Genomic DNA, 21,577 nt, shown 5'->3' with positions numbered 1-21,577 from the left:
GTGGTCCTGACAGACACACCAACACTTGAGGGGACTTCGGCCTGTTCTATTTCAGCGATGGTACCCAAGCCATCGCCACCACACGGAAAAGGTGATAACCAAGCACCAGGCTCGCTTTTTCCTGTCAAACACCTCAAATATTAACGACAAGAAAACAGCTTTGCAGCAAGTACCCCATGGAGCCACCTGCCCAAGGCTTTGCCCTGGTGACGGTGGGCAGCGTAGGAGTGTGTGTGTGTGAGATGGCGCCCCTCACCTGCACCGCTTCGTGTCGCTGGGGACCCGGCCATGCCCGGGCCGTCCCGGTGGAGGCCCAGTCCTCCTCCCACCGCCCGCCGACAGGGCAAGGGACCCGGGCACGGCTGTTGCTACCGGCGACCGCCAGGGGGCGAACACAACCCCGCTGCCGCTGCGGTCGGCGCTGTAGACACGTCCCACCGCCCCGCCCGCCGTGACGCGCTTGCCGCGCGCCGGCGCGGTGCATGCCGGTGCGGTGGCGGGACCATGGCGAGCGATTTCTACCTGCGGTACTACGTGGGGCACAAGGGCAAGTTCGGCCATGAGTTCCTTGAGTTTGAGTTCCGGCCCGACGGTGAGCGGCGGGAGGCACCGGGAGGGAGGGAGCGGGGCGGGGCGGAGGGGCAGGTCTTCCCGCTGCCGGGAGGACGCTGGGCCGGGCCCGGCCGGTGCCCGCCTGGCGCTGCATTAATGTCCGCACTGTGTTCGGCAGGGAAGCTGCGCTACGCCAACAACAGCAACTACAAGAACGATGTCATGATCCGAAAGGAGGTGAGGAGAGGCGGCCGCCGCTGGGGAAGAGACGTGGGGTGCGGGAGAGGGGGTGCGCGCCTCGGCCGGGCCTAGAGCGGGTGTTTTGTGGGCAGTCGGTAACGCGAGGCACTTGTGTGGTGCTGTCAGCATCACAGAATGGTTTGGGTTGAAGGGAGCTTAAAGCTCATCCAGTTCCAACCCCTGCCACGGGCAGGGACACCTTCCACTAGAGCAGCTTGCTCCAAGCCACATCCAGCCTGGCCTTAAACGCTGCCAGGTTTGCGTGAGTGGAGCAGCCAGGACAGCGCCTGGGTTGGTTTTCCATGTTGGGATGTTGTTTCAGGCTTACGTGCATAAGAGCGTGATGGAGGAGCTGAAGAGAATAATCGACGACAGCGAGATCACAAAAGAAGATGATGCTCTGTGGCCTCCTCCTGACAGAGTTGGTCGACAGGTCAGTGTGTGGTGGTGTAGTAATTGCTGCTTTAATTTATATATGTTGGCTCATTAGAAGTATAGTGGAATTTCATCCTCAAGTCAGTATTGTTTCTAGCCAAGAGGGAAACAAAAGCTATTTTAAAACCCAAGCCATTCCTAAACAGCAGTTTTGATAGGGTTTATTTAATTTATACTATTTATTTTAATTTATTCTCTTTAACCTTATTTATTTATTAGAGTCACAGATCTGGTGCATTCCAGACCTTTGTAATAAAAATGAAAAAGCCATCATCTCAGTACTTATGTATTTCTGTAACTAATACCATAAAGCAGTAGTTCCTATAATCTTTATATATAATCATTCCTATAATCTGTATATTCTTATAATTTTTAGGAGCTTGAAATAGTGATCGGCGATGAGCACATCTCCTTTACTACATCAAAAATCGGTTCGCTCATCGATGTAAATCAATCCAAGTATGTACCCTGCTTTTTTATGTTGCTGTTCTTGTACTGTAACAGTTCATAACAGAACTTGCTGATTTACTAGGTACTTGTATTTTGTATTGGTCAAAGTACAAATCAGTTCCTGGGATCACAAGTGCTCTGTGTCCCAGCGTAATGTACCAGATGCTTTTCGGTGGTGGCACTGCAGGCTGTATTTTCACTCACAGAGCAGCTAACCTCACTGCAGGAACCCGTTAGATGCATTCAGAGTGTGAACTGTTGTTGGCCTGTCCATACCAAGGTGGGAGACGCAAGACGTCTGTATTTCACCTAAGCTGAAAAGATTGGTTATCATGGTTTTTAAATCCAGAGTGATGTTGCTGCTTACTTTCATGATAAAAAATGATCATTTTGTTAAGACTTGCAGACTTGGAATACACAATATTTATCAATCAATGTAGAATGCAACAAATCGTTACTATCTGAAATGACCTCTGAAAAATTTCCCTGTAAGTTTTGGGTTTTGTTTTTTAATAGATCAGTTCTATAAACTGCTCTCTTGAAACATCAATCTAACTTTTATTTTCTTCGTTGTGCACTGCAGGGATCCAGAAGGCTTGCGAGTGTTCTACTACCTGGTCCAGGACCTGAAGTGTCTAGTCTTCAGTCTTATTGGACTGCACTTCAAGATTAAGCCAATTTAAATCAATCAAGCTGAAGTTTGTATTGCAGTGTCTGTACGGGGGGTGGGAGGGAGGGATGCTCATATTTTTGGCTGAAGTTTTTATGTTAGATTTTTTCTTTTTTTTTTTCTTTTTACGAACTGTCAGTGTTTTAATAAAATGGTGAGGTCTGTATTTTTAATTTATAATTTCTGGTGAGAAACTGAGTTCATAACATTTCTTTTGTCATGGTGCATTCAGGATATGTTGATTCACTCATCAGACAAAGGTGTATTTTGCTTCTTTATCTATGCACCAGTAGAAAAATGGAATTAAGCCTGGCTCTGTGAAATGAAACTTCTGCCAGCTGTCAAGATAAACTTTTGTTACTATCCCAAGGAGGATATTCTGTTAGCCAGAGCTCAAACATGGAAAACAGCTGAAGCCCTGACTCTGCATAACTGGTTATAGCAAAGACGTGTCAATTTTATAACAACCTGCCGCTATGATTAGGTTGCCTAGAGAAGTTAGGTTGCCCAAAGAAGCTGTGGCTGCCCCATCCCTGGCAGTGTTCAAGGTCTGGCTGGATGGGGCTTGGAACAACCTGGTCTAGTGGAAGGTGTCCCTGGAACCAGATGGGCTTTAAGTTTTCCTTCACCCAACCCGTTCTATGATTACCCATCTACCTTCAGAGAAATAGGCAACAGGCCACCCAGGCATCATCCAGGATCTTCACTTGTAAGTTGCAATTATGAAAATGGACATTAAAAGCAATGAAGAATGTATTCAATGAAGTTCTAGACTAACGGATCATAGAATAGTTTGGGTTGGAAGGGACCTTCAGAGCACATTTAGTCCAACCCTTCTGCAATGAGCAGGGACATCTTCACAGAAACATGGAATAGTCGGGGCTGGGTTGCTTAGAAACACATCCATTCAGACCCATTGTGCTGGATTAAGAGACTTGGAGGACCCAGCTTTAAAGCGGCAATGTTTGTAAAGCCCTGTAGGAGATCCCGGGGTGCTCCCCGCAGCAGCTCTGTCAAACCGCACCCCTGCTTCCCCCAGCAGCAGACACGGCTCCCTCCCCACATGCCAGCCCCGCTTCCCCACAGCACCGCCCCGCCTTCACCCCCCAAGCCAGCCGTACGGCCCGCGCGGCGATGCTCCGGGGGCCGGCACCAGGCCGCGCCGGAGGACGCCATCTTGACTGAGGGCAGCTTCGGCTTCCCGTCGGCTTCAGCCGGCAGAGAGCACCGTGAGCCGGCCGCCAGCTTGGCTGAGGGCACAAGCGCAACGGGGTGGAGGTGGGGGGAAAACCCCAAACCAACTCCAAACACGCAGGAGCAGCTCTGAAACCCGCAGGTGCTCCCGCGAGAGCGGGACGGGGTTGAGGGGGAGCCCTCAGGGCAGGCCCGGACAGTGCGGAGGCCCCGTGAGCCCGGTGTCGGGCTCGCTGTGAGGCCATGGGGGTAGGTAGGAGCCGCGGCCGGGCCGGGCCGAGCCAAGCCAAGCCAAGCGGAGCGGGGCTGACGGGGTCTCTCCCTGCCTCTTGCCTTGCAGAGGATCGGGCTGCAGCTGCGCGCCACGCTGGAGAACATCACCCGGCTGCGGGCAGAGGGGGAGGACTTCCGATGGTACCTCAAGGTGCGGGGGGCGGCGGTGCCCGGCCTTCGGGAGCGGGGAGGCACCATCCGCGGTGTGAGGAGTGCTGGGAGTGTCCAGCGGGGCCATGGGCTGGAGGCCTGTGGTGGGGGATCACAGCACTCAGCTTAAAGAGTGATGTGGTTGTTGCCTCACAGCGCAAGCAGGCTGCTGCAGGAGCAACGAATGTGATGGACTAAGTGTATAGATAGCATAGTGTGGTTTGTGTTGGAAGAGACCTTAAAGCTCATCTAGTTCTAACCCCCTGCCATGGGCGGGGACACCTAGTAGACCAAGTTGTTCATTTAGTACGTGTGTGACGTTATCCATTACTCTCGAGTACTGAAAAGTCTGAAGTTTAAATGTTGCTCAGTGCCGTCATTGGTAATCCATTGGCAGGTAACCCACGTGAATGGCAAGACATGTTACTCCCAGCTTTCATTTCGTGGCCGTCCTTTGTAATGTGTTTTCCACCAAAGGGTAGACCCTCTGCAATGGGCATACCTGCCAGGTTGAGTCAGTTCATGGGCCTGTCGGGATAGACAGACACTGATCGCTGCCTCTGGCTCCTCTCAGCTGGGAAAAAGCAGGGATTGTGAATCTGGAGGGCTCACATCATCTGCTTCAGGCTTTTAATCCCTGATTATTGACAGCTTTAAATTGTCTGATTCATTTTTCAGCTGAAATGTGGGAACTGTGGTGAAGTTTCTGAGAAGTGGCAGTATCTGCGGTTGATGGTACGTTCCCCTGTTGTAACCTGCAGCAGAACAAAAATGAGAAACACAAGCTCCCTCTTGCATACAAGGATATCTGCATCAGGCATGTCATGACTTGCACGTTAGATGAAATACAGTGGTTTAATAGCTGTACACATTGAGGAAATGCTGTCATGTTCCATATTAAAAAACAGTATTTGGGTGGTGAGGCACTGGAATGGGTTGCCCAGGGAGGTTGTGAATGCTCCATCCCTGGCGGTGTTCAAGGCCAAATTGGACGAAGCCTTGGGTGACATGGTTTAGTGGGAGGTGTCCCTGCCCATGGCAGGGGGGTTGGAACTGGATGATCTTAAGGTCCTTTCCAACTCTAACTATTCTATGATTCTATTCTATGACTGTTAATTGAAATATGCCATTGGGATGGCAGCTGTAGGTGACAAAAGCAGTTACTGCTTTGAAAAAGCCACCTTTCTGTAAAAATACCACAAGCTTTGGATTGGTACCAGAATAAGGTTGTGCCTGTAGCATATTTCTCTGATGTGGATAGAAACTTTTGGGGGAACTTGAGGTAATTCAAGTCAAGTTAAAGCATGCTAAATTAGCATCTGGAAATTGGAAAGGCATGATAAATTTTGTCAGTGGTAAAAGAAGGAATATTCTTGGGAATAATCATCCCTTTTGGTTGCATACTACTGAATGGTAAGAATGTATTTTGAGGAATTACCGGAACATGCCTTTATTGGACAAGACATTATTCACTGTTTTAAGTCAAGAACAGAGCTATTCTTTGATCATCACAGCTTTCTGAGTTACAGACATCTAGTCTGTAAAGCTTTCTCCATGCAATACTGTTAAAAGGTTAAAGACCACTGCTGTAAAAGTTGCTTTACCTTTGCAGAGGATTCTGCCAGAGTGCAGTTAAAATGATGTCTCTGTTTTTAGGACAGTGCTCCCCTGAAAGGAGGCAGAGGAAGTGCCACTATGGTGCAGAAATGCAAGCTGTGCTCCAGGGAGAACTCCATCGGTATGTGCTTAGGAATTTAAGAGGCATCATCCATTTTATGCTTTTTCTCCTAGGTTTATTTTTTAGTCCCCATATTTTGCTTGATGCTGTTAGTAAAGAGCACTCACCAGGGATTTTTTTCTGTGTACACTGGTGCTTGAGTTCATGACACGAACATACTTGTCATTGTGCACATGAAGGAGACAGCACGGCCTCCTGGTGCGTTCAGGTTTCTGCATGAACAAAACTCCTATCCCTAATGACATTTTATAAAAGCATGCTTTTTTTTAATTTTTTTTTTTTTTTGCATTAAATCATTACAAATGGTGTAATGTCAGCTCCTCAGGAGAAGTGAGAAAAACTGAATTGCACCTTTTGAGGGCCAACTGCAGGAACTGCTTGGTTACCCTGTTTCTTCTACTGTGTCTACTGAAATTTGTTTGCGAGAAGCAGCTGGTGCTTGGTTTGTGCTGAATAAAGCTGAAGACATAATGCCACTCACTTTTACACTTCTGATTATTTTTTTTTAGATATTTTAAGTCAGACAATCAAGCCTTACAATGTAAGTTTGTTTTCTCTTTTACATAACAAGATAAATAAGCATTAATAATATTTTGAGGTTTTCTTTGTCATCACATTCCTCTTGCAGGAACACAAAAAGGTGGTGTTTTTGCCTGACAGAAAATTGTCTTGTGTAGATTCCTGCACACAGGCTCAAGTGTAGAATAATTTGATATCTGTCATAAGCAAAACATAAAATTATATCACTCAAATGAGAGGTGATCATACGGTGTCCCTGTTAGTTTCCTTCTGAAGGCTTCCTTGTGGCAGACTAAGAAATTTTAGTTAATTGCCACTTACTAAATGAGCCCTAGGGGGTTGCTGTCACTTGGGACATCACAGTTGATAATACTGCCTTTAAAGCAGTTCATTTCTAGACTAATGCTTGCCACTCTCTATTAGACAAAAACTAACAGTATTCTGACTCAATTACAGGCTGAAGACAGTGAGAAATTCAAAACAATAGTGGAGTTTGAATGCCGAGGTCTGGAACCAGTTGATTTTCAGCCACAGGTGAGTTCTTATTCCTACAGGTTCTAGAGTATTAAACACACTATTTGAAATTGTACTGCTCTTCCTGGAATGTTCTACATTCTCCCCAGTTTCCCATCCCCTCCACAGTTCTTTCGTTGTCATCATTTGTCTTCAGAACCCAACCCACAAGGAGCTAACACCAACAACTCTATTACTCTTTGTGCCAGTAAACTGTAAAATTAAACACACTTTGGAGGCGTGTTCAAATTGCTGTATGGGTGACTCAGTGCTGCTCAGATGAATTCATTTGCAAGGTCTTAATTACTCAGGTTATTGCAAAAGAGAGTCTTTCCCAAAGTGGAATTGCTAGAGTGCACAATTAGAATGCCATTCAGGACAGTGCCACTTTGCTTCTTGGTATGGTCACAGAGTAAATGAATTCAGGTTGTGAACAGTGTTCAGTATATGGCTTCTAGAAAAATCCAGACTTCCTTTGAGATCACCAAAGCCATAGGAAATCACTATTGGCATTTTTCCATTTGAAACTTGGTCGAAGACTGAGGATCTGTGGCAGTTAAGACTCTTGCAAAGCACACCTCAAGCTTGGAGTTGAAGGACTTCTTCAGGGCCAAGCCAAGTCTTCAGTGATTCATTTGCTTATGCATAGTCATGCTGGATGCAAGTTAATGCCACACTATATTTAACCTATTATTCCAGTCGGATTAGGTGTATATAGACTGACAAATATAAACCTGTCTTACCCTTCCCTCAGATGTGACACTGTGCTAAGAAATAGACCAAAAAAGCTGATCCTACAGCAAATTCAGTATAAATAAATCACCACTGCAGTGTGCTGCAGGAAATCTTTATCTGTCTGTATGTCTGCCTATTTGTCTATCTATCTGTACAAATGAAGTCCATCTTTTTGAGGAACAGAATGGTTATTAGTTTATTCCTGTGGAAAGCTTTGCAGGCAGACTTTGGAACTTGCACTTCCAAGAAAAATCTATGGGAAGATCACAAAATGTAGGAGATGCTTACAGCTTGCATCCTAGCTGTGAGTTTTATCTGCTGAACAAAGACTTCACAGATGTAACAAAGCTTTTAATATTCTCAAAGTTTGGCCTGTGCACTCTGTTGGAGAGTACACTTGAATCCGTGAGTGCATATTTCAGTGAATTTTCTGATGCCTAATGAGTAAATATATCAGACTTCTGCAGTTCCAAACAATTCTGTAAGCTGCTTTATATTTGATATGATCCAAGTCAGCCTGGCATCATCTCCACAGTCTGGATCTGGCTTTTGATCAATACCAAACATAGCATATGGCCAGAAAATACAGCATTACTCTACTTTTTTTTTGTTTTTTTAATAGACATAATAGCACCATACCCTGAAGTCAATTTAGAGCAGTTCAGTGCTTGCCTGTCTTACTTATAGTTGTTTTCTCAAAAAAATCATTTGAGTCTGAAAAAGTATTCTTTGATTCTCTGCTATAAAACCTCTTTTCCTACCTAGCAGCAGCAGCAACAAATTCAAACTAGGTACTTGTGTGTTCTAGTAATGGGCAAGAGCAGTTTTCCCCCTCCAGTTACTTCTCATTCTTGTTCAGTGTGCTTAGGTAGATACATCTACTGCATATCTAATGTTTTACTTAAGGATAGTTCAGCTCCTTCTTGTCTTTGTCCCTCAAGTGAATGCTTTAATTAAAAATGGAGGTTTCTTTATAAAATTTCGCTTAAACCTTCTAAAGCTTCTTTGCTTCATGACACAACCAATAGTTTCATTGGTAGCAGAACGGTGACAATTCAATGTGTGGTAAAGTCAACAGGCATTTTTGCTTCTTCGGTGTGTGTGTTTCTGCTTTAGCTGTTGGTTCTTTGCCAGACATGTCCCAGCTCCCATCTGCAGAGATTAAACAAGTCTCTGCTCTGACGCCAGAGCTGTAAAAAATGCAAGTCCCACTGAGTGTCTGGTACAGAAGCCTGTAATTCCAGTCACATGGCCTCTCATTCCTTGGAGGGCTGGTGCCTATCTCCAGGTAGCAAAGGAAGGGCTTCTTTTATTTTGCTATTGTTTGTTCTGTACTGCAGGTCTGCATTTTTGTCCCATGATCTTCCTCTCACCCCTAGCAGTTCCCTTGAGAAGGGCTTCTGACAATTACAGAAAGGGCATATACACACTGTGCCTTGCAGGTAGCTCTCCCGTTAGTCTTGCTGCACTCCATGGTTTATTTAACTCCCAAGTGCTTAACCTTCCATTCAAATCCCAAAATGTTTTAAAATCATGTAGCTTGCTTCACACATTCTTGCACAGTTAAATGTCTGACGGGCACTAATGGGGATTTCTTTATTAGAAATGCAAGTGTAGGTCCCTTGCAGAAAACCAGGAAGAAGCTGCCTTTACTTTTTAGCCACTGCTGAATAAAACCCTTCAGTTAGAAACAGCAATGTAAGAAACCTTCCTGGATGCTACAGAGGTGGCTGAGATTTGTAAATTTACTTTTAAAACTAATAAAACTTCATTTACAGCTTGGTAACTGAACCCTAAAATGAGAGAGCTGTTCCTATAGAAGGTAAACCAGAACACCTCATTCTCGCACTGTACCCCATTGATAGGCTATTTCCTTCTAATACTAGCCTTTCCTTCAACCCTTTAAAAACAGCAACAGTAACAACAGTGAAGAACTCTTCCCTTGGAAATGATTGTTTGGGTGTATTTATCTGTTAATTCATGCAGCTGATCGTCCTCTTGCTAGTCACTTTTGTACCTAAATCCAATACAAGCTGCTCCTTCTGTAGTGTGTGATTCTGACAGTATTTAAGGCAAAACTATTAACTCTCTTCCACAGTTTTTTCCTATTGTTTTCTTGCAGTGTAAGTTTCTTACGAAGCTGTTTTGTACATAATGTGTATGGATTCTGAACACAAAGCTATAAGTACTTGGACGCTGCTATATAAACTTAGAAACTCAGATTTAACATTATTTGGAATACCTGAAAATACCTTTTTTAGCAGGAAAAATTGTTTCTCAACTGTGGTTGCTTAGACTGAATTTTCTCAATTCACAAGCAGGGTCACAACCTTAAACAGGAAAGAGCTTGACCATTTTTTATACCTAATTTAAAAGAAATACAAGAAAAGTTTGTGCTGAATTACTTTCTTTAAACAGTGCTCGTATGTATTATTTTCTTGGTACAACTTGTTCTTAACTTACTGCCAATTGTTTGCAGGCAGGGTTTGCTGCTGAAGGTGCAGAATCTGGCACACCTTTCAATGACATAAACTTGCTAGAAAAGGTATGTTGTCTTTGTTTCATTAGTAAATCTAATTATCCAACCTTCTTTCCCTAAGTCATTAGTCCAAAATACATAACCCTGCACATGCAAGAGACTAGTTTTGCTCTTTCATGTAGGCATAGAAAGGTCATATCTGGGCAGAAAAACTAAACCAACTATGAACCAGCATTACTAAAGGTGTCATTTTAGAAGTACTCATTTGATAGCAGAGCAGATGCCAGGTAGAAATGCAACTTCTAAGTCACTTGGGAGTTCCAGAGAGCAAATACCTGGAATTAGAAACACCTAAATGGCTGGGATTATTCAGTGTGGTGAACTCATTTTTGTAGGAAGATGCCTGCACTTCTTCCTGTGCACAGAGATATTAAAAAAGTAATATAAAGACACTGTCCTTCAAAGCTCAGGATAATGACTCCAGCATTGCAAATCTTCCTTGGCTGTGAGCAGGAATCTCAAGGTCAAACCTGTTCCTTGGTATCCTACTTGGCAGGGATCTGCTTGTCTGCTTACCCGCCTGACTGGGGTATTGTAAATGATAGATAATCCTTTCATCTGCCATGGTTGCTGTCATGTCCACTAAGGGCTGTGGACTACATATGAAAAAGAAAAAAGTCATTGTTAAAACCACTGAGACTGAAGCTCATTTAATTTCAGGTCAGTGCTTCAGGTTCTCTCATCTTTCAGAACTTAAGTTTAGTGACTGCACAATGCTTTTGACAAATCTAAGACCCAAATTTTGAGTAAGGTTTAGTTTCAGTTTGATTTTCACTCTGTTTTAGACACAACTGCATTCTGTCCTCTGTGACTAATACTATGAAATCTTGTTTCTTACAGGATTGGAATGACTATGATGAAAAGACAAAGGAATCTGTTGGGATCTATGAAGTTACCCATAAATTTGTAAAATGCTGAAGCTCATACCCCACTAAATCCTGACATGCTTATTGATGAAGGAGCTCTAACCATTTGAGATGCAATTTCCTTGCAGTTACTTTTCACATGGCTGTACTTCAGGAATGGAAACCTAAGTTGTACATCCTGTCCCCAGCATGCCCTAATAAAATATTTTCCACAGAGCACATTAAGATGGCCTCCGTGCAAACTGAAAATAGTATATATGCTTGACTGAACTATGCCATTTTGCTAATGGGGAATATATATGGTTTTGGGGAGTATATATGGTTGTGGTGTACTGGAACTTAGCTACAGTATCAACAGTAACTACTTAGACAAATCAATTTTTGAAGTACCCATATATGAGTCTCTAATATAAGCAAATAAGGCCTTTTAATCCCCAACTCCTATCATAAGGAAATATCTGAGTATTAATAAAGGGACTGTGTTAACTTTTGAAGGGAAAAGATACATCTTTAGTAGCTTTCTGCCAGTTCAAGAAAAGACACTGAGGTAAATTTACTGAGAACTGCTATTAGCATTTACACATAGCTGTTAGTCTTCTGAAAATCAAGCTATGTTATTAAGTAAACCTCACTCATTTCTAGTTGAAGACAGACTTTTGACTTCTTGGCAAACACTCTCACAATCTTGCCAGCTGCTCTCATGTTTAAACAACAAACACAACAACAACAATAAAAAGCCAAAATCACCTTTAGTGAATTTAATTCGAAGACTTTTGTTCTGATTATTGTTTCCTGATACATTATTTCCTTCATCCTCCCAAATGATCTCCTTTGTTTAAATGAACAGCACATTAAAGGCTGCAAAAAGCCCTGAGTAGGAAAAGTTTATGAGCCTTCAGGTTTCTAATAGTTAAAGCATGCCTCTCCCCTTCCTAGCACTTGCAGTTCATACTTCCAAGATACAGTGTTGCTTACACTGAATGGGACAAAGAAGAAACACTGGGAGACACTGGGACAACCTGGAAGCTGAGGTATGTGAAGAAAGTAAAGGCAGATGGGTTTCTGAGTGAACCTGATCTGTCACATCCAACCAACGTGCTCAGACTTTTATGTTCTGCTAATATACTAGGTTCTTTAGTAGGCTGTGCTGAAAGACATGAGGTGTGTTAGTTTTACACAGTGCTGCAGAAACAAGTGTTACTGTGCTGTTCAGCTCCAGAGAAAAGTCATCTTCCCGGAAGAGTCAAGAGGGTTTAAAAGGCAGAGGAGTTCAAGTTATACCATAATGAATTTTGCGCAAAAAAGGGTATAATTTGTGTACCTCTGGCTTCCTGACTGGTGAAGACCTCTTCCCCCTTTACTATCACCCACTTTGTAGCTGGCAGAGTCCCTGTTGTGAAGAGCACATGAGGAACTTGTCTGCATCTGTTTCATCTCACATTCACAGCATCACTAAGTTTTACTGATGTCTATGCTCAAGCTCTCCTGTCAAGCCTTAGGCTTTAGAATATCTGCAACAAGAATGCCCAAATGAATTGAAAATGCAGTTCCAGGCACTAAGACTCTGGCATTTACTACAATAAATAACATCAAAAGTTCTAGCTGACAGAACAAGGAGGAAACAGGAGAATGTTCTGTTGAGATTACTCTTCCACGGTAAGAGGATGTTTGGAAAGAGAGAATCCCAAAAGATAAAATTCAGTGATTCTTCTTTTTTAAGACCCAGGAGCACAGGTTTACATAGCAAAACAACAGCAGATCATTGGAGAGACCCTTTGGAAGGGGAGAGCCAACACTACAGAATGCTTTCAGCAGCGTTCTTTTTAACCTCTGTAAGAAACATGAGCTATCAATAAAGGGACTACCCATACAGTCTAATTTTGATCTGGCAATAAAGGAACTTTGTGGTTATTAACAGATAGCTTTATTACAATACAGTCTTTTCCAGTCAATTTAACAACACAGTTGGTGATTGCAGGTTACTTAAAGCCTCCCACTTCATTTTTTTTGTTTCTCAAAAAGCTGCTACAGTGGAAAAGCTTCAAGCAGTTGAGGCACAATCAGTTCTGATTCAAGTTTAAAGAGAAAAGTGTGACCATTAGTAAGCAAGCTTACTGCAAGAGTGCAAATGTAACCACTCCTTCACGTTTCAAATTATTGCTTTTTTACTTATTAAATCAAACAGTTTAAGAGTGGTATCACAGTACTATAGTCTGTTTGAACACTCATGGAACACACATGTTCCATGTTCAGAAACTCAAGTAACAATGCTTTTTATTTTAAATGAAGTGTTCTGAGAACATGTGGATCTGTTGGAACAGTTGATGTGTTACTTAATTTTGACATTGTGAATGGTTCTATTTCCTCAAACATGCATTCAAGGGCTGTATTTGATTTCTTTAAAATAGATACAAATTTCCTATGAACCTAACGGTATTCAAGTCCAGTGAAGATAAATGAAGCCAATTAAGCTGGGCAGCCTCAGCCATGCTGAACAGTGATTAGTTTGCCCATTAGACACAAGCTGCATTTTGTACTGCAGCTGTAGTGTTCCAACGTTTTTATGTCTAACTGCCAATTTTCTTGCCCTTTAAAACGTTAAAGATATCTTCTAGTGACTTGTGTATACACTGAAGGTATTCTTTACCATTCCTAGCTGGGTAAGAGGAAACATTACAACCTATCCAATCATCATGTACCTGATATCCTACTCCAAAGCCATCAGACACCACTGGGCCAAAGCCTCCTAATTGCACAGATGGACTAACCAGTGTGCTTGTAGAAATGATGTTGTGATTAATCCGAGCATAGGCTTGGTCTTGATAAAAATCAGGCAGTGCAATACCCTTGGATAAGGCTAAATGGCGCAGCACAAACAGATGTCGGTCAAATCCCTGACCTGTTAAAATAAAATAACAAGTGTTAGAGAGATGATTAATTTTTATAGGAATAAACTTGCTCATTTTGACATCACGTTCATTTTCAGCCACAAAAGAGGAGCTCTACAGATGTGGGGTTTACAGAACCAAGACAGACTGCACTTTCAAGGCATGTATCCTAGGGAATAAGGGTTTGCTGGTTTACTGCTAGCCTCAAGCTGGAATCGTGATGGTAAACAAAAGTGCAATGTTAACAGACAATATTAATAATATATTACATGCTTTGATTAACTATTTATCTGAACATATCCAAAACAGAGAAAGGCTTTCCTAAAATTTATGAATCTACAGAGAAGAGTATCTTGTGATAACAAAAGAATACGAATTTCAGACTCTATGGGGTAATGTTAAACAGTCCATTTTACTGAAGTAAAACACCAAGTTACGCTTCTGGGAAGGAGAGTTGGAAAGAAAGCATTTAGAAAAATACCAGGAGTAGTACAGCCAAAGAATCAATTTGATTTGGAGTTGATAAAAGCCTTTATTCCCTGCAGGGTTAAGAGAGTAACTCCTCAGACATAAAGCCAAAGTTCTTTGTTTCCCTGGGGAGCACAACACACACTAAGTATTTCTCAAATCTTTAAATAGCCCAGTTGCTCTAAGGACAAAAAAGTGTAAGAAATTCTCAATACACTGGCAGTGAAGTGGGCAGCACAGAGGTATTCTCCTCCATCAAGAGGACAATATTGTTTTGTCAAGTTTACATTAATATTAGACCTCCATCAAAATTATTTAGATGTGCAGTATGTTCACAGCAACCTCAACAGACATTTTAATGCAAAAGCAAAAGTGTTTGATATATTCTTACTTACCCATAGCAGCTTCTTTTGTCAAACGGCCATGGTACTTTGAGCACTCCACTATCAAGTTCTGAAGCTCTTCTATGCTGTGTTTGGATACTTCCCTGACAAAAGCTTCTGAACACTTCTTCGTATGGATAGAGGCAGGACGTATAGTTTCTGTACGACCGTGTTTGAAAGCTGCAGTACTACAGGACTCGTATGTAGCAACAGTCTGATTGTACTGTCTAAGGAAAGCCATCTGGAAGGCGAGCTGAGCAACAGCATCTGGGCTTACCTTCTTCTGCTTCAGAATCTCCTTGCCCCCTTCATTGAACTGAATCAGATTAAGAGATAATGTTCCTACAGTGGCATCAAATTTCTCTTTGGCTTTGGTAATTCCTGCTTTTAAGGCATCATTCAGCTTAAAGTCAAGTTTACGCACTGCTCTAGAAGAGTCTACTGAAGCAGGCTGGGACTGGGGGCTAACGGCTGGTGCCTTGGTGCTGTCTTTAAAAACCTCATTCTGGAACCTGAGCACAGCCACACCATCTCCCCAGGAATGCTCAAAATTAACTGCTGCAGTGCCATCCTTAGCTATGATGAGAGTGAAAGATTTGTCATACCAGCGGTTAGCACCATCTCCATGCAACATAGTGTGGGACAAGTGCACGAAGTCTTTAATAGGAAAATCATCTAAACTTAAACAAAACAGAGCAGAGTCTACTTTTTGAAGAGCTTCTTCATTGCCATTATCCAGTAGATTCTTTCTCAGCAATGCCCATGTATCTCTGTTTTCACTGGAGAGATAGCCAAGAGGGAAGGCTGGGGCTGGACTGTTGTCACTAAGGATGTATTTCAAGTGTGCTTGTATTTCTGAAGGTTTCAGCATATTGCCATCTCTATCAAGAACATCAAATATATAAAAATTTCCACTCCTCAGTACTAATAAATGTTTTGCATTTTCATCTGTATAAAGCTCATCTCTGTCGGGCTTAGGCAGCCGCGTGGAGTTGAAAAGCCTGAAGTACTGAGACATATCTAGGGGGTATGCATTGACCATGTAGGCACCAAACCAAGAAACTGAAGAAGGCACAAATCGGATGATGCTTTTGAAGAGCCGAGTGTCACTTTTTTCTGGATTGAGGTGAAAAACCTCCGGTTCCAGACAACCAGCCCTGAAGGTCTTCATAAACCGTATAGCAGAAACAGTCATGTTCGTAGCTCGTATGAGCTGATCGTTATATTCAGATTTTGGATCAGGATTAAAAGACATAAATGGATTAAAATTCAAAACAACAGATTCACGTGCTTTTAGGTACATGTCAAACCAGGGACCTGAAAATGGAGAGTTGAGAAATAGGTCAGAACATAAAAGCAGCTTACTGAGTCGAACAGAGGTTCATGTAGTCAACATCCTGCCTCCAACAGTGATCAGGAATACCCACCTACTGAAGTGCATACAAACAGACACATGTAGTAACTCCCCCAAGGATTCTCCCAACCTCCAATTATGAAGAAAGGTACTGTTTGGCTAATTGTAAGGATACTGTATTTGGAGTAGTATGTATCAAGAGTGCAAATGTCATCACCGGCAAGGGACAATTTGTTTTCTATGGCTCCATGATAAACTACAACTCCCATGACATACAATGCAGCTTCCAGCGCTGTATGTTGGTGAACATCTAACAGTTGGACTGGAATATGCCTTTACTTACTCTCAAGCTACTAATTTCTGCTACTCTGGCACTGAGGGTATGCTTCTCTTTAGAACCACCTCTACTTCTGATCCAGTGTTTCCCTCATTCCTGGCAGCATTCCTCCACCTGCATTTGCTTTCTTGCATTTCCACCTCCTTCCTCTTTGTATCTACTAAAATGATCAGCACAGGGCAGAACTCTTGACACTGATGCATAACCATCAGACTCTGAAGTTGACAAAAAGACAAGGTTAGAGGGGACCTCACAGTTATTCTTCCAGAACATTCTTTGAAAAGTGGAATTACAATTGATACCAGCAGGACTTTTAGCCTGTCAGCATATTCAGAAGCATGACTGTGACCCAAAAGGTTCTGTGCCTACCAGCACCAACAGAATCAGTCATAGCTCTAAAAAGTAGTCACGTCTTTACACCTGCCTATGAGTAAACAAAAATCCAGAGGGCAAAGGGGGAGAAGGGATTTTTAAAGTAGGCTGTACTTCATCATCAGTAACAAGCTCAAATTCAACAAGCTCTGGCACTGCACACTGAATGCAGGCACAGGAAGCAAGTGCACACCAACTTCATCTCAAGGCAGATGATGTATTAAAAACTATTATTCCAAGCGTGGATCAGTTGCAGGTGGAACCTTCTAGCTGAAGTGTAAAAAGGGCAACAAAAACTTAGGTACCTAAGTTACAATTTTAATTTCAGGTCCTCACAAGGGAGTAACTAGCATTCATTTACAGCTTTAAAACCACATCTGTCATCACCACATAACCTTCAACCTTGGACTTGAAAGTCCAGGGCGAAGGCATCTATACTTACTTTCAGAAAACAGTTTCAAAGTGGAACAGGTCTTTTATGAGGCTTTACTATGAGTAATAACTAAACAAAAAGGAATGCAAATACCCCACGGTTCATGGACAAAAAGCAGCATGCTGGTCAGCACTAACATAAAGCCACCAGTTAGAGCCCTGGATGGTGTTCAAAGTGAATGGAAAGTAAAAGACAACAAACCAAACAGCAGCTTTTATGAAATTATCTGGTATTTTCTACAGAATTTAAGGCAGCTAACACCCTTACAGGCAGTCCCAACAGACAGCAAGGTTAGAAATGCATTTGTTGGGCAACATGCAGACTTGTACTTCCATGGCTATTTGAATATCTCCACCTCTATTGCTATCCATCCAATACTTCCCTAAGCAGATATCTGTATTTGGAAGTCTATGGATATAATAATACGGAAAAATAATTAAAAAAACCCTATATGCTCTCCCTCTTTTTTTGTTATTTTTTTATTCTTATTTTCCTCTTTCTGTCACTCCTTTGCTTCTACTCTTTAAAAGAATACGGTTTTGTAGTTCAGGAAGGGGGTTAAGCCCAGAGGACTGACCGCTTCTACCTCCAAAAGGTTAGTCATTTTCTCTTACCTTCCCCCCCTCAAAGTTCAACCTTCTTGCTAAATAACTTGCCAGTATTTGAAAATGATTGCTTTAGTCTCCTTCAGAGAATTACAAGTTAAACTCCTCTATTAGCATAAACAGAAAGAGATGTGTCACCACTGAAACACTGATGAAAAACCTGTAAACTCAAATTTAAATACAGTAACTCATGAAAAAATACCTTTCCTCCAGTATTCATGTATCAAGAACTCTAATACACACAAGTTATCATTTTTCCTTCCATCACAGACTCAGAATTTGCTCAAATACAGTCACAGTATTCAGAGCACGTTACTCCACACTTACGCAGTACAGAACTTAAGCCTGTAGCATTATGAGCTGTTGTCAAACATTACGATCTACAGACTCCTATATCCAACGTACCTGTGATGTAACTAGTGTGCTTGTTCTGACTGTCTTGAGCAACGAGTTGCTCATGCAGCTCTCTTCCAATTCCCTTTTCAAACTGATGAGCAAGTTCTTCAGTTTTCCTGCAGTAATTGGTAAAAGAGTCGGAATGCTGTCACAAGCCACATTCGTTTGTAATACCTGGTTTTGAAGCAGCACATGTCACTGCAGTATGTATATCTTGTTTGTCCATACCTGAATTGGTCATCATTTAAAAGTGGTTTCTGGGCATTCAGGTATCTCCTAATTGTGTCTTCTAGTTTGGGAACCGGCAGTCTGAAGGAAGGGGAACAGAGAGACACGCGCGTCATGAACAATGGTACTAATGAAGCCTGAGTTTCTTACACAGTTGTTTCTCTTTGCCTCCCCTCTTCCCTACCCTTCCTTAAACACTGTACTATCCAAATGACTCAGAAGTTTCTTGTGGAAGAAGAGAAGAAAGGGAATAGATGAACATAGGTCATCACAGCATAAAGTTCTTGGAAAAGAAGGTAGAAAACCCACCGGACTGTAACAGAGGTACTGAAGTAAAGGGCGTTGATACTTTACAGGGAATACAGTGACACAAACTGCTACAAGGAGAAGCAGCTATATAGAAATGAGGCTTAGTTTGGTAGCTCCCCCTGCATTTGATCTTCGCCTTCCCCTTCCTCCTGCCTTACTGCAAATGCCCTCATCAGTATCTTTGTAACCTTCCTCTCAGCCTAAACATTAAAACACTCTTCTTACTACAAAATAATCCTACAGCACTCACAGAGGTTACTTTGCAACCCGAAAGGACGTTTCAGTAGTGAGCTTCTAGTCATATTTAGGCTTTAAAACATGAAGTCATTCCTCTCCGCTGTGCCCTACGAAGGGCAAATAAAATACAACGAGAAGCGAGCAGCACAAGCGCGGCTGTGCACACACGCCAGGACGCGTCTTCTCTCCCCTCTTCACAACGGACTCCCGCCCAAGTCCGCCGGCCCCACACGGCCACCAACCGCCCTCCCGGAGCCCGTCCCGCCGGCTGCCCTCAGCAGCCGCCCGGGGCTGGCAGTGCCACTCGCCTCCCGGCGGTCGCTCGCTGGGGGCCTTACCCCGGGTCCCACCCAGCGGCGCCTCGGCAGGCCGCGGAACGGGCGGTCCCGGAGGGCAAGGGGCCCGGCGGGCGCCCCGGGGCGCGGAACAGCGGCCGCCGTACCTGGGCAGGCTCTTTTGGTAGTGCATGGTGGGCACGATGCTGCGGTGCAGGTACTCGGCAGCGCCCGCGCTGCTGTAGCCCCGCCGCCAGCGCAACGCCGCCGCCCGCCGCGGCACCAGCTGCCGCGCCGCCATGACATCCGGTCAGGCCCGTGAGGCGCCGTCCGCGCCGCCTCCCTCGCTGCCGTCCCGGGGCCGGAGGAGCGGCTGCTGCGACCCTGGCCGGCTCCCGGTAGCTCCGCGGAGCTCCTCCCGGCGCGGCGGAGCGCCCGGCCCTATCCGGGGTGAACTCACAACGCCCCGCGGCGGGGCGGAGGCGGCAGCTCGGCGGCAGCTCGGCGCCTCCCGGCGCTTTCTTACACTCGCCTGGTAGTAACGGGGGCTTCTGCACCGGAACCCGGCCGGCCCGGGGGCAGGCCCCGCGGACCGGAGAGGCCGGACCGGACAGGCCCCGCACGGCCCTCTGCGGGGTGGGAAAGGCCCAGCTGAGGGTCGCAACTGCACGAGGAACAGCGGGCGTGGAGGTGGACGTGATTTCATGAAGCACGGTTAAACTCTTAACTTCATTCGTGAGGTGTATTCGATCCGTTAGCAAAACTATCTGGATATTAGAACATGTCTGGTGTGGGGTGGATCAACACTAATTCAGTCCTCTCTTAATAAAATTCCGCATTAATAAAATGGTCTGTGAGCCTCTTTGTTTTGACAGGACTCTGGTTCATTATATAAATGCCACTCGTTTATTCTTCTTGTGTGTCCCTGTGTCTTACTGACCATCCAGTATCCAGATCCTGCCTCCAGAGAGAACGGTTTAATCTTTGGTGAGCTTTTGTGAGCATTTAACCGCAAACACTGTATTACAGTATAAACCAGAATATTGTAAGCACACATTTCTGTTGTACTCCGTGGAATATTTTCCACAAAAGCACCAAATAGACTAGCTCAGGAATGACAAAATGTTCTGGTAAGAAAGCATGGCATGGTGAAATGGTGATGCATTTTTAAAGACACTCACTAGCATAAAAATCAGCGTTGGGATTGAATGCAGACACAGTGAAGGAAAGGAAAGCAATCCCTGTGGTTTAGTCTGATAATCCTCTGAAAGTAAATTGGCCCTACTCTAATCAACATAGTTGTTGGAAGAAAAGTGAAATCATTTCACTTCCAAGAGAATAAATATCAGATGCCAGAAGGTGTCCTTGTGTGTTTTGGTATACAGCTATTTTCAGTTCAGCGCTTGTCTCTTGTGGTTCTCATGCAGCCTTTGCTGTGAAAACAAAACCCCCAAGCCTGCTTTAATTAATGAAGTTCAGTTTCACCTAGCTTGCCCTGTTGTGATAGTCCAGTGCAAAATGTTACCTGCTCTGCCCTGTAGAAAGACTGTTGGAACATTCCTGTTACCCATTGGAAGGCAGGACTTGCGCTGCTCCCTTTCTAGGTTTGGCTGTCCAGACCCGAGGGAATACACTCAAACACTCTCCCGGGAGTGTCACTTTGTTTTGAACCAGTCTTCATACAGAAATACTACTGCATTCTGTTCTAATTTTCCAGAGCCCCCTAATCTTCTTCCAGGCTCTTAATGATGTAGTTGATAATAGGATTGTTGGTATTAATTTGGAACAATAATGCCAGCTGCTTGCTTGATGGCTATTGGCAGAGGAGTGACCTTGCAGGTCAGCTAAGCAGAACTGGAAGTGCTTTGATCTGATCTATACAGAGCTTGTCCACCCGAACAAGAGGAGCGAGTGGATTCTCTTTCCATGGGATGCTGATTCTTCTCCAAGGAGCACGGAGGACAGCATGGCAGTGGCTTTTGACGCAATCCTAGCTCGGATCAAGGATGTTTGTAAAAGAAATGGTTTACTTATTCTCTCGGTGTTGTCAGTCACCATCGGCTGTCTTCTTGGATTCTTCCTGAGGACGAGGCGGCTTTCCCAACAGGTAAGTGTGACACGGCAGTGTATCACTGCAGAGAAAATACCACACTTATGTAACTAAGGACGTAGCAACTGGTGGAACTTCAGGGTGGACTTTTGAAGATAAAAAGCGTCTATATAGATATTTGTTAAATTTGTGTCATTTCATCTGCTTGTTAATCTACACTGTTCTTTTCACACATTCTTAATACATTTGCAGTGGTTCTGGTCATTAAGACATCTAGTCTAGCATCAGCACATTATAATGTTGCAAATGTGGATAATAATAGTGGGTGTTTAAGCTAGATGTAATAGACATGTAGTGTCTAATATAGA

At 43.7% G+C, this 21,577-nt stretch overlaps 4 protein-coding genes across 4 annotated transcripts in view; 3 read left to right on the top strand and 1 right to left on the bottom strand.

Annotated features, from left to right (window-relative positions):
- Nucleotides 1–434: 434 nt before the first annotated feature.
- Nucleotides 435–2,414, top strand: MAGOH (mago homolog, exon junction complex subunit). Its single transcript, XM_062623060.1, has 5 exons — nt 435–592; nt 731–789; nt 1,115–1,225; nt 1,604–1,686; nt 2,261–2,414. The coding sequence occupies exons 1-5, from the start codon at nt 505–507 to the stop codon at nt 2,358–2,360; spliced, it is 441 nt and encodes a 146-aa protein (XP_062479044.1). The 5' UTR covers nt 435–504; the 3' UTR covers nt 2,361–2,414.
- Nucleotides 2,415–3,537: 1,123 nt separating this feature from the next.
- CZIB (CXXC motif containing zinc binding protein) lies at nt 3,538–11,099 on the top strand. Its single transcript, XM_062623250.1, has 8 exons — nt 3,538–3,790; nt 3,882–3,965; nt 4,643–4,699; nt 5,621–5,702; nt 6,212–6,243; nt 6,678–6,755; nt 9,949–10,014; nt 10,849–11,099. Exons 1-8 carry the CDS (start codon nt 3,785–3,787, stop codon nt 10,924–10,926), a joined length of 483 nt encoding a protein of 160 aa, XP_062479234.1. The 5' UTR covers nt 3,538–3,784; the 3' UTR covers nt 10,927–11,099.
- A 1,676-nt stretch (nt 11,100–12,775) lies between these two features.
- CPT2 (carnitine palmitoyltransferase 2) lies at nt 12,776–19,649 on the bottom strand. The gene is made up of 5 exons (XM_062623202.1): nt 19,327–19,649; nt 18,339–18,419; nt 18,120–18,226; nt 14,626–15,930; nt 12,776–13,773 (listed from the first exon to the last, which is right to left on the bottom strand). Exons 1-5 carry the CDS (start codon nt 19,458–19,460, stop codon nt 13,442–13,444), a joined length of 1,959 nt encoding a protein of 652 aa, XP_062479186.1. The 5' UTR covers nt 19,461–19,649; the 3' UTR covers nt 12,776–13,441.
- A 1,174-nt stretch (nt 19,650–20,823) lies between these two features.
- SLC1A7 (solute carrier family 1 member 7) overlaps nt 20,824–21,577 on the top strand; it is a 53,510-nt gene continuing 52,756 nt past the window's right edge. Inside the window, exon 1 of the mRNA XM_062623255.1 lies at nt 20,824–21,266. Within this exon, the coding sequence (XP_062479239.1) occupies nt 21,126–21,266 (141 nt within the window). The 5' untranslated portion in view covers nt 20,824–21,125. The remainder of the gene's footprint in view (nt 21,267–21,577) is intronic.

This window comes from Pezoporus occidentalis, unplaced genomic scaffold, assembly GCF_034315485.1.
Source record: "Pezoporus occidentalis ecotype Australia unplaced genomic scaffold, CSIRO_AGI_Poc_V1 ctg25, whole genome shotgun sequence".
Classification (NCBI taxonomy): domain Eukaryota; kingdom Metazoa; phylum Chordata; class Aves; order Psittaciformes; family Psittacidae; genus Pezoporus; species Pezoporus occidentalis.
The sequence above is the reverse complement of the archived record's forward strand: the minus strand, read 5'-3'. Positions and strand labels throughout refer to the sequence as shown.

What these genes read in the sequence shown, in the direction of transcription:
- MAGOH (XM_062623060.1), top strand. Translation starts at nt 505, where the DNA reads ATGGCGAGCGATTTCTACCTGCGGTACTACGTGGGGCACAAGGGCAAG. An exon ending in GTTTGAGTTCCGGCCCGACG is followed by an intron (nt 593 to 730) that starts GTGAGCGGCGGG and finishes TGTGTTCGGCAG; the next exon opens with GGAAGCTGCGCTACGCCAAC. An exon ending in ATCGATGTAAATCAATCCAA is followed by an intron (nt 1,687 to 2,260) that starts GTATGTACCCTG and finishes TGTGCACTGCAG; the next exon opens with GGATCCAGAAGGCTTGCGAG.
- CZIB (XM_062623250.1), top strand. An exon ending in ACTTCCGATGGTACCTCAAG is followed by an intron (nt 3,966 to 4,642) that starts GTGCGGGGGGCG and finishes TTCATTTTTCAG; the next exon opens with CTGAAATGTGGGAACTGTGG. An exon ending in ACATAAACTTGCTAGAAAAG is followed by an intron (nt 10,015 to 10,848) that starts GTATGTTGTCTT and finishes TGTTTCTTACAG; the next exon opens with GATTGGAATGACTATGATGA.
- CPT2 (XM_062623202.1), bottom strand. Translation starts at nt 19,460, where the DNA reads ATGGCGGCGCGGCAGCTGGTGCCGCGGCGGGCGGCGGCGTTGCGCTGG. An exon ending in TACCAAAAGAGCCTGCCCAG is followed by an intron (nt 18,420 to 19,326) that starts GTACGGCGGCCG and finishes CCCTTCCTTCAG; the next exon opens with ACTGCCGGTTCCCAAACTAG. An exon ending in GCACACTAGTTACATCACAG is followed by an intron (nt 15,931 to 18,119) that starts GTACGTTGGATA and finishes CTCCATTTTCAG; the next exon opens with GTCCCTGGTTTGACATGTAC.